At 44.3% G+C, this 11,062-nt stretch overlaps 1 protein-coding gene across 2 annotated transcripts in view; it reads right to left on the bottom strand.

Moving 5' to 3' along the window:
* HPSE (heparanase) overlaps positions 1-9,621 on the bottom strand; it is a 26,012-nt gene extending 16,391 nt beyond the window's left edge. Inside the window, exons 1-2 of one of the 2 annotated variants that reach the window (XM_042470556.1) lie at positions 9,396-9,621; positions 1,545-1,690 (exon numbers count right to left, since the gene is read on the bottom strand). In XM_042470556.1, coding sequence (XP_042326490.1) covers positions 1,545-1,690; positions 9,396-9,607 — 358 coding nt within the window. In that variant the 5' untranslated portion in view covers positions 9,608-9,621. The remainder of the gene's footprint in view (positions 1-1,544; positions 1,691-9,395) is intronic. The other variant, XM_042470557.1, reaches the window with a different exon arrangement.
* Between the last annotated feature and the right edge of the window lie 1,441 nt (positions 9,622-11,062).

Genomic DNA, 11,062 nt, shown 5'->3' with positions numbered 1-11,062 from the left:
GGACTTGGAATAGTGACCTTTTTGGACTATGGTACTCTTCTCAGAATCTCTCATCCAGTTGGGCCACTGTTTTTGTGAGTTGTGATCCAAATAAATTTGGATCTTTACCCAGCTCTGTACTTGTGTCTAATCAACTCACTCGGGGGTAATCCTTCCTACTACTGATTTTCCTTGGGAAAATATTCCTCTTTACCAAAGTGTAATTCCTAAAAAGAAAAGTGCCAGAGTGATCCAAAAAGTCAGGTTAGATCGACCCTTTATCTAGAATGCCCTTTTAACCAAGCTTTGAGGATACCAGAGTCTGGCTGCTATTTTTCAGCAGGAACAGTGTACAAAGGGCATTTGACATCTATTTAATTTAGCTGTGGAGAAAGCATGGCATGTACCCTTGAATCCTATTTTTGCAGCTCCTGAAACCCCCCATATTCCCCCAATTTTTATTCAGACTGCTTAGGTCTATAACTTAAATAAAAACGTAATACCTCTGTGTGAAGGTTGGACAGTGATGAAAATTGACAGGGGGAAAAATAAACTCACCTGAAATGTCGTGCTAAGGCAGAGTACTGTGGATACCATGTGCTGATAAATGGTTGTTGTTGTGCCTTCAAGTCATTTCTGAAATATGGTGACTCCAAGGCAAACTATCATGGGGTTTTCTTGGCAAGATTTGTTCAGAGGGAGTTTGCCTTTGCCTCTTCTGAGGCTGAGAGAGAGTGACTTGCTCAGGGTTACCTAGTGAGTATCATGGACAAGCTGGGAATTGAACTCCGGTCTCCAGAGTTGCAGTTCAACACTCAAATCATCCAAAGGCAAACCTGAACACTCCCTAGTAGCCAAAATGAGCTTGTCTTCCGCTGCTCCAGAGACTATACCAAGAACCAGTGATTCAAATACAAGGAAAGAGATTCTACCTAAACATTAGGAAGACCTTCCTGACAGTAAGAGCCATTCAACAGTGGAGTGGACTACCTGAGAAGGTGGTGGACTCTCCTCCTTTGGAAGCCTTTAAACAGAGGTTGGATGGTCATATTTCAGTTGTGTATTCCTGCATAGCAGGGAGCTGAACTAAATGGTCTGTGCAGCACCTTCCAATTCTGAGATTCTACAGTTCTATGAGGCTATTGCATTTTGGGCATATCACTGGACACATGACTCACTAGGAAAGATGATAATGTTGAAGGCAGTGGGGACAAAATATGAAGATCATATTACACGTGGATTGGTTCCAGGGTCCTGAATTTGCACAGACTAAGGAGGACTATTAATGGCTGGGGTTCTTGAAGGACTCTCATTCATAGGGTTTCCATAAGTCTAAGCTGACTTGATGGTACATAACAACAACAAACAACACCTCTCACCAGCATGAGGAAGGCTGTGGTCAGGTAATGTGGGTGCCTGACCAGTTTGCTCTTCAAGGGCAGGATTTCTCTAAGAGATGTGAAGTGCAGCCCTATGTGTCTCCTGTCACATTGGCCCCACTGTGTTCAAGGGGGCTTGCTCACTAGAAAATGTGTTAAGGTTTATAGCTCTAGCCTCCAGCTTACCTTGTTTTGCAAACAGATCCAAGAAAACCCTTTCCTCCAATGTTGGCTTCTTTTTGGGGTCAAAAATCAAGAAGTCTGTTTTTGTGCCACCAAACCTCAAAAAGCCAGGAGATAATCCTCTTGCTAGTGTGCGTAGTTTTGTAGAACTAGAAAAGTGAATGCCAAGAAAAGATAGTTGTTCTTGTTATTGCTTTTGTTGGTATTACAGCCAGTTTCCAACTTTTGCAAGGGTTAGAGGCACAGTATCCCAGTAAAAGTGGAAAAAACACAAATATCTAATGCCCCCCTTCCCAAACATGAATGCTACAGACTCTTTTCTCATCAACAGCACCAACCTGTACCTTCCTTTTCTGCCTTGGCACCATGATATTTCTGCCTCATTCCCAGGCTGCCACCAGAACTACTGTAACTCTCTCCAGAAGCAGGGTATCACGAAGCACTGTCCAACAAGGGATTTGTACATATTCCTTGCAGCCTCTTTCAGCTCTAAGATTCTGTGTAGGTCCAGTGGAGGTGGCCTTGAAGCAAGGCAGAGGTTTTGTTATGCCAGGGTAGGAAAGGGAAGTTTGGGCTGGGTCAGTGGCATCACTAAGGTTGGTGTCACCCAGTGCAGTAACTCATGGCGTCACCCCTCCATTGAACTCCTCCTATACTACACCATACAGAATCCTTACTAATGTTTTTAGTACTAATACTACTCATAAACCATGATTCCCATATATGCAATGGTGATAGTTGTGACATAAACAACTAGCACAATTAAAAGTATCCCTTTAAATTACAACACCATATGCACAGCCTAAATGTATTTACATGTACATAGTTTCATGTGATCAAAGTGAACATTTGGTAAGAGGTGATGTTTTTAAAGAAAATTTAAAAAGAATAAAGAATAAAAATTTTAAACTTGATTTTTTTATTCTTTTTAAATTTTCTTTAGAAACATCTTTCTCCTCCCATTGAGCTTCACCCATTCAGTGTTTTAAAGAGATGTAGGTGATCATCACAGCCTGTTTCTGCCCAAAGGAGGATGTTTGGGAAGCAGTAGTGTCACACACATCCTTAGGGTGTCACCTGGTGCAGCCCAAATCCTCCACATCCTCTAGTAACAGCTCTGGCCAGGGCTGTTGGGAGGAAGGGAAACAGAGAGGAGGAAGGCAAGGAGGACAAGCTGCTGCCACTGCCGCCAGTGAGTTCTTTTATAGTTTTGGCTGCATCTAGTTAAGCATCATCTAAAAACACATAAATAATCAAATCACATGGAGGTTAGGGGCTGACTGTAGTACTACTACTAGTAGAAATACTATTTAAAGCCAAGATCCTATATCATAGCCTACATTTCATAACTTTATGAATCCATAGCTATTTGCAGAAACAGAACAAAGTGCTGTTAGTGAATTGTGACAATGTGCATCTAGACACTGGCAAGAGTGTTCCAGTGCCAATAGGGCATCAGGTACTTCTGATGCATACTGGGTATTTCTGATGTGCATCGGGCACTTCCTAGCTGGTGAAAACACTGAAAACAGCCTTCGATATTTCCTCAGTTTGCAATATGAGTCATGAGTTGGATTTTTCGCTGACATGCAACATTTCTAATTCTAAATAAAGATGACATTTTAAAATCTAAGCATCCCAAATTTTGCACCAGCAATTTACAAGTCACATGCAAGTGACTTGCTTTGACACCCCAAGGCAAACGAGATTCTTAATAGTTGACTGGTGCAGAGCCAAACAGGTTTATAATGGGTCTCTCTAAGAATGCAAGGCTGGATTCAGGGCAGGCTTTTCTGGCTGCCTTTTTTACTTGGCAGCATGTGTGCACTGCAGGTTTGATTTAACCTAATCATATCTATTACGGCAATTTCCTGTCCCCAGGGCTTAATCTGGATAGGTGACGTATTCAGTCAAATTTGGAATGACATGGTATTCCTACCTCACCCTGAGCAGTGATGGGTGTAACCCACTTTTCTGGATTCCTCCTCTTACCAGATCAAAGAATCTGTATTCATTACCAGCTATTGCTGTATTTATGCAGGGATAATAACAAAGGATACCTCTCAGCATGCACATAGTGGTTTCCCCTCACCAAATAAAGCTAGAACAGGAGTTCCCAGCCTGGGGTCCCCATTTGTTTCCTTGAGTGACAAGTCACAAGCCATCACTCATTTTTTTGCTGAATACTAAGTTAGAACCTAATTGCTCAGTTTAGATTTGCATTTTATGCATGGCGTTAAAAACTTATTAAAGAATGGGAACCACTGACCTGCGGTACCTAACCCTCCAACATTTCCCAGATGGCCAAACAACAGCTGAGTGTGTTCAAGATAGCAAAAAGTTATTAATGAGGGGAAACACACAAGCTAAAAGAGGCTAAGGCAGTTTACTTTGGCCTGAGACTTCTGGAAAGAGAAAGATTTGCCCCCCTTCCTCTCCTCACAGTGAGTTAATTGAGTGCAAACTCAACATGCAGCAGTAGAGGTAAGCTGAGAACAAAGGGGAAAGTAACAGGAGGAACAGGACATTTTAAAAGTAACAGAAAAAATGGGACAACATAGGAGTAATTGAGACTGTTCCTGTCAAACTGGGATAGTTGGAAGGTATGGGGTATTACTGGACTGTAGTGTGGCATAGTGGTTTGGGTGTTGGATTAGGACTCTGGAGACCAGGGTTTGATTCACTGTTCTGCCATGAAACCCACTGGTGAATGGCAAACACAAATCTCCCTGAACAAATCTTCCAAGAAAAGCCCTTCCTAGGTTTGCCTTGTTGTTGTTTAGCTGTTAAGTCAACTTCAACTTATAGTGACTCTACGAATGGGCGATCTCCACAAGAAATGGCTCAAAGGAACACAACAACAAAAACAACAATAACATATCAACAACAACAATCATTCTACTGGCACTTTATAAAGGAAAAATACAGATGACGCTTTGTATCCATGGATTAATTATCCACAGATTCAACCATCCATGACTTGAAAATATTACACACACATTCCAAAAAGGAAACTTTGATTTTGCTATTTTATATTTTAACACACCATTATGTTTAATGGGACTTCAACATCCCCAGGTTTTGGTATGGGTGTGTGTGTCCTGAACCAAAGTCTGATATCAAGGGCCCACTGTAATGGCTTTCCCTTTGGTGAAAAACAAAAGCAAAACTTAAAGCTTATTATACTATTCTAGGGTTCCCATAACCCGGCTGCAACCGGGTTTTTCCTGGTTTTTGCGGCACCTGCCCGGTCCCGGCACGGGTGCTGTCAAAAACCCCCGAAAAAAGCCCGGTTGCAGGGGGGCTGGTAGACCCTCGGGGCCTCGCTGCCCTCCTCCTCCTCCATTGCGCATGGCCGCGTGGAGGAAGAAGAGGGCAGCGAGGCCTGGGGCAGAGGAGGCTGCAGGGAGGCGGCGCCTCTTGAGCGCAACCGCGCCAACCTCCCCACCTCCCTGCAGCCTCCTCGCCTCCTTCCTGGTCCCTGCGGGGGCCAGGAATAAGGCGAAGTCCCGGCGATGGCCGGCGGTCTCCTCGCCTCCTTCCTGGTCCCTGCGGGGGCTGGGAACGAGGCGAAGCCCCGGCGATCTCCTCGCCTCCTTCCTGGTCCCTGCGGGGGCCAGGAACAAGGTGAGGCCCCGATCCTGGCCTCCGATCGCAGCGAGGCCCGGGGTCCAGGCGGGGAGGGAAAGCCTTCTTAAGTGGAGGCTTTCCCTCGCCGCTTGGCCTCTGCTCCCCGCCGCGATCGCGAGGGAAAATGTAGGACAAAATTTTCAAATGAAGGACATAGTTTTGTGTCCTACATTTGAAAATTTTGTCCTACATTTCCCCTGGTTTGGAGGTCCGGCAGTATGGCAACCCTATACTATTCTGACATTCATTCATAGGCTGCAAATTGCAGGATTGAGCTCCCTGGATGTCCATAGCTAAAGTAAATCAGTTGTAAACATGTAAAGAGAGTCTGCATCAGTTTACTTGGGTGATAGAAAGCAGATTATGAAACACCAAGTACTTCCTGATGGGAACCGAAAAAACAGCTGAGATACACATCAAGGACTCATAGAGTAACAGCTTCTTGCTTAGTTTACTTGCTACCCAAGGCTCAGAGGGGATGCCAACAGGTATTAATCATGTGTAGAGCAATTCAATGAGGCTGCTGAGAGATTGTGACTTGCCCAAGGTCACACAGTGGGTTTCCATGGCCAAGAGGGGATTCGAACCCTGGACTCCAGAGTCATTGTCCAATGATTTAACCACAATGCCACACTGGATCTCCAAAATTCTTGCTGCATTAGTAGCACTTTCCTGTTAATTTAAAACAAACACACACTTTAGGAATAACCAAAGAATAGTATAAATTTTAAACTGTCATCAATTCTGCTCATTTTTCTTAAATGGGGCTTAAAACTAATTTTGAAAGTAACTAAGACTGTTATTGGTGGCTCCCAAACAACTGACTTTGTCAACTTGTTAAACTGCTTTTTGAAATATAACTTCCTTATGGCCTTTTCACAAAAAAAGTTAATGGGTTGTGGTTCACTGCAGTACTTGTTACTTCTGGCTTCAGATGCCACATATAGCACTTGCATGCAAAACTCAGCACCGCTTGCTCCATCAATTTTGTTGTTGTTCATGTTCAAGTTGATTCTGATTTATGGGGATCCCTTGGCAAGATTTCTTCAGAGAGGGTTTGCCATCACCTTCCTTTTAGACTGCAAGAGTGTGACTTGATCAGAGTGTCAGGCATGGATATCCATGTCCAAGCATGGATTTGAACTTTAGCCTTCTGGAATCCTAGTCCAATATTTAAATCACTATACCCATGCTGTCTTATCGGTCTTTATTTGCAAATGATAGGCTAGCCAATCCCTCCTGGGAATGATGGGTTAACTGATCCTTTTCTCTCATGCTATCTGTGAAGTGGTGAGCTGCTTGCCGCAATTCTTCAAAACCACACATGCACAAAACCACCCTTCCTTGATAATCTGCATCAGATAATCTGAATCTGAGGGACAGAATAAAGTATTCATAATAAGAAATTGAAAGCCAGTGTGGTGTAGTGGTTTGAGCATTGGACTATGACTCTGGAGACCAGGGTTTGAATCCCCAGCTAGGCCATGTAAACCCACTGGATGGTCTTGGGCAAGTCACACTCTTAGAGGATAGCAATGACAAACCTCTTCTGAAGAAACCTGCCAAGAAAACTCTGTGATAAGATTCACCTTAGGGTCACCATAAATTGGAAATGACTTCAAGGCACACAGCAACAACAATGCTTTTGTGCACTACCCTGAAAAGTGATCTGATGAAGAACACACACACACACACACACACACACACACACACACACACACACACGAGAAAAGAAGGAATCTAAATAGGAAGTAAATAACTGTCTATATTTCATTCCAATCACAGAACTTAAATTCAAATATAAGTCACAAAATAATAGAACCTACCAGATTACATAATTATAGCCCTATAATTCCACGTTAACTGTCATGGCAACATCCAGTGAAATCCTGGGATTTGTAGTTTGATGAATTACCAGAACTCTTTGGCTGTGAATTCTAAATATTCCTCTTTAAGCTACAGATCCCCTAATTCCACAGGATATTGCACTGACAGTTAAGGTGGAATCACAGTGCAATAATTATGTAGTGTGAAAGGGCCCAATATGTTGCTGCAGGAAGAAGAAATTTCAAGTGTTTAAGCAAATAATATACTGTATAACACAGTGTCTGAAGTAATACACTCTGTTTGATGGTCAAGCTGACCCTGAGTGTAGCTATCTGCCCGAGATAATTTAATTTCTCCATATCTGAGGATTTCACAGTCCTGACGGTGCAATCAAACATGTAGAGTAGATGCCGAGACTATTTTTTTGTCATAGGATAAGCTAAGCAGGGTCTGCTCTGGTAAGTACTTGGATGGGACACTGCCAACAAATACCAAGTGCTCTAAACATAACCACTGTCCTGATTTGACAGGAACAGCTCAATTAATCCTTTGCTGTCCCATGTTTTCAGCACTTTTGAAAACGTCCCAGTTTCTCTCTCCTCCTCCTGCTTTTTCCTCAGCTTACTTCCATTGCTATAAACTGAGTTCAAAGTGCAAAAGGAGTTTGCATTCAGTGAACTCAGCAGCAATTTGTCCTTCCCAGTAGGCTTGGGCAAAAGCAAACCGCTGCACTATCTTCTGTTATGTCTTCTTCCTCAATAATTTTTGCCGTCTTGAACACACTTTAATGTTGCATGGTCACCCATGTTCCAGTTTTCATCTTAGTGATGCTGGAGGGTACGCAGTTCAGTCGTTGTTGCTATTATGTGCCTTCGAGTCATTTCCAACTTATAACGACCCTAATGGGGTTTTCTTGGCAAATTTCTTCAGAGGAGGTTTGCCATTTGCTACTCTCTGAGGCTGAGAAAGTGTGACTTGTCCAAGGCCAGCCAGTGGGTTCCATGGTTAAGTGGAGAATTCGAACTCTGCTCTCCAGAGTGTAGTCCAACACTTAAACCACTCAGTAAGCAATTATATGTGTGTCTGCTCTAAAGACATCCATGTGGATGAAGCTCCAGTTTGTGTTAGCAATAAATTGCAGGAAACTCACAGGGCTTACTGCCTGGTGAAACCTCTGTGTGGATGAGTTTTAACCTGGTGCAGTGTGACCAATGTGTTGTGCAAAGAAACAGCAACCATCTCAGCTATGTGGGAAAACAAAAGACATATGTCATGAGCTCAAGGGAACCACAGGAAATGGCAATGCAAAATACTTGAGCCAGGAATATAATGAAGGGTACAATTGCTCCTTAATTTCACAGATGCCAGCTCACTCATCCTCCAGAAGAAGGACCAAGTGGAAGTCTGGAGAGTGAAAAATGTCCATTACAAACACAACAGTATGTGATTGGAGACATTGTTTCATGTCCTTGCAACACTCCTGCAAGGCAGGTTAGGCTGGGTGAGAGTGTCTGGCAGAATGTGGATCTCCTCATTCTTAAAGGGCTTCCCTGGAGGGCTTCCAAACAAGGCTTTTATTATGCAGCCAGCCAATCTCAAACACAAGATGTCAGGATTCAAAGGTAATGCATTCATCTAATGCATCTGAGGAAGCAGACTGAAGTCTAGGAAAGCTCATGCGGCCAGCCTCTTTCTTTAGTCTCAAAGGGGCTACAAGATCTCTCTGCATACAAAATGTCAGGGTCCAGGCATTATGGTCTTGCTATTGTGTGCCTCCAAGTCATTTCTGACTGAACGAGGAAGTCTGGAAAATCAGTAAGCAAATCAGTTACTGTAGCCCCTTTGAGACTAACTGAATCTTGTAGCCCCTTTCAGACCAACTTCTTTCTTTCAGTTCGTCTCAAAGGGGCCACCGGATCCCTTTGCCTTACAGATTTCCCAGACTTTCTTTTAATTCCTCTCAAAGGGGCTTCATTTCTTTGCCTTACAGATTTCCCACACTATCTTTCATTTAGTCTCAACGATGCTACATGATCCCTTTGCATTATAGATTTCCCAGACCTTCTTTCAGGCCATCTCAAAGGTGCTGCTACCAGATCCCTTTGCATACCGATCCTCCAGCCTTTCTTTCAGTCCTTCTCAAAGGGGCTCCCAGATCTCTTTGCATTACAGATTTCCCAGACTTTCAGCTTCCCCTCAAAGATGCTACAGTACAAGATCCCTTTGCATTAGATTTGCCAGGCTCTCACGGTGAAGTCTGCGATGTCAAGCAGGGGCATTCCACAGGTCGAGCTTCCCCGACCTCCCTCCTTCTTTCCGCATGCTTTGGCTCCTGCTTGGCATCAAAAGTTGGCATCAAGAATCCTTCTGCGGGAGCTCCCTCCCGGCTCGACTTACCCGAGGACGGTGATGTACCTGGGCTCCGTGGCCAGGTTGGCATCGATGGTGAGCGAGAGGAAGAAGGGGCTGACCTGCCTGAGCGCTTGGGCTCCAGCCTGGAAGCTGAGCTGGGCTGCCTGGATGATGCCCTCCTGGGCTGCAGGAGGAGGAGGCTGAGCCAGGGAGAGCCAGAGGGAGGCCACCCAGGCCAGCAGCGAAGGCAGCAGCATCCTCCTGCACTGGAAGCCAGGCAGGCAGGCAGATTGGGAGGATGGTGGTGGTGGTGGTGATGATGATGGTGTAGACACCTCCTGCTCCTGACCCGCCTCTAAGAGGAGGAGGAGGAGGAGGAGGGACCTGGCATTACTTCTGCCCTGCCTCCTCGGGAGTAATAAAGAGGATCTGGGCTTCCCAATCCCCACCTCGGAGGATCCCCAGCTTCAGAGGCTGAGAGAGTGTGACTTGCCCAAGGTCATGAGCTGGAACTCGAACCCTGCTCTCCACAGCCCTATTCCAACACTCAGACCCACTATGCTCTGTTTGAAAGTCTCCCAGTCCTAGAGTTGGAAGGGACCTCAGAAGGATCTCTATTCCCACCTGCTTCTGCCATGCAGGAAGACCCCATCAAAGCACTCCCAGCACCCACCTTCTGTTGGTGGTGGTGGTTGTGGGCCTCCAGTTTGTATGGCAACCCGAAGGCGAACCTGAGAGCCAGCCTGGTGCAGTGTTGGATTACGACCCTGGAGACCAGAGTTCGAATCCTTAGTCAGCCATGGAAACCCACTGGGTGACTATCATTATTGTTATTATTTTTATTAAAGTTTATTTATATAGCGCCATACGTTTTAGACAGTGCATTACATAGTCATCAAACGATATACAGACAAAAGCCTGCCTACAGCCTACAACTGAACATCAGAAAGCAACAAAATTATAAAATAATGACTTAACATTAAAATAACTCTAAAACACTAGGCTATAAAATAATATACATTAATACAGTCAAAATCAGGCTGTAAGCTGAAAAAGTTCCCTAAACAAAGTCTTTAGTTTGGACTTAAATTTACAGGCTAAAATAAAGCTGCTTTGGGCCACTTTGCAAGTGTGATGTTTAAATGACTGGAGCATGGCTTTGGCATGGCTTCCGGCCTCTTAGGATGCATGCATCATTTAAACATCACACTTGCAAATGGGCAGTCAGTCCGAATGCAATCATGGAGCTTCACATTATTTTGAATTCACGTGAATGCATTCTGGCCTCACTTTCTTTTCATTCGAAATTAAGAGAAATCCCTGCTGTGTGGTAAACTCCTCTGTTGACCCAGAAGCTAGGACCAGGTCTAATAGTTTGAAGTTACACAACGGTAGATGTTGATTGACCATTAGAAGGAACCACTTCCATAATAATAATAAGGATGGGGAAATCTCTTTTGGGGTTTCCCTAGCTCACAACCCTCCAAATATCCCTGCTCCATATTTTCCAGGCAAAAAATTGCCCAGAAATTACTATTGTACCCTGCCTCCCCCCTTTAGTTTTTTCATTGTACATTTCCCTCCCCCCCGCCCCCCCAATTTAGTTTTTTCATTTGAAACTTCATAGCGTTGAAGTAGTCGGTGTGAGGATAGTCTGTGCTGAGTTTGAGTTGGAAAGGCTAAGAAACTGCTCCGGCAGTGTCTCTGTTGCT

This window comes from Sceloporus undulatus, chromosome 5, assembly GCF_019175285.1.
Source record: "Sceloporus undulatus isolate JIND9_A2432 ecotype Alabama chromosome 5, SceUnd_v1.1, whole genome shotgun sequence".
Lineage (NCBI taxonomy): Eukaryota > Metazoa > Chordata > Lepidosauria > Squamata > Phrynosomatidae > Sceloporus > Sceloporus undulatus.
The sequence above is the reverse complement of the archived record's forward strand: the minus strand, read 5'-3'. Positions and strand labels throughout refer to the sequence as shown.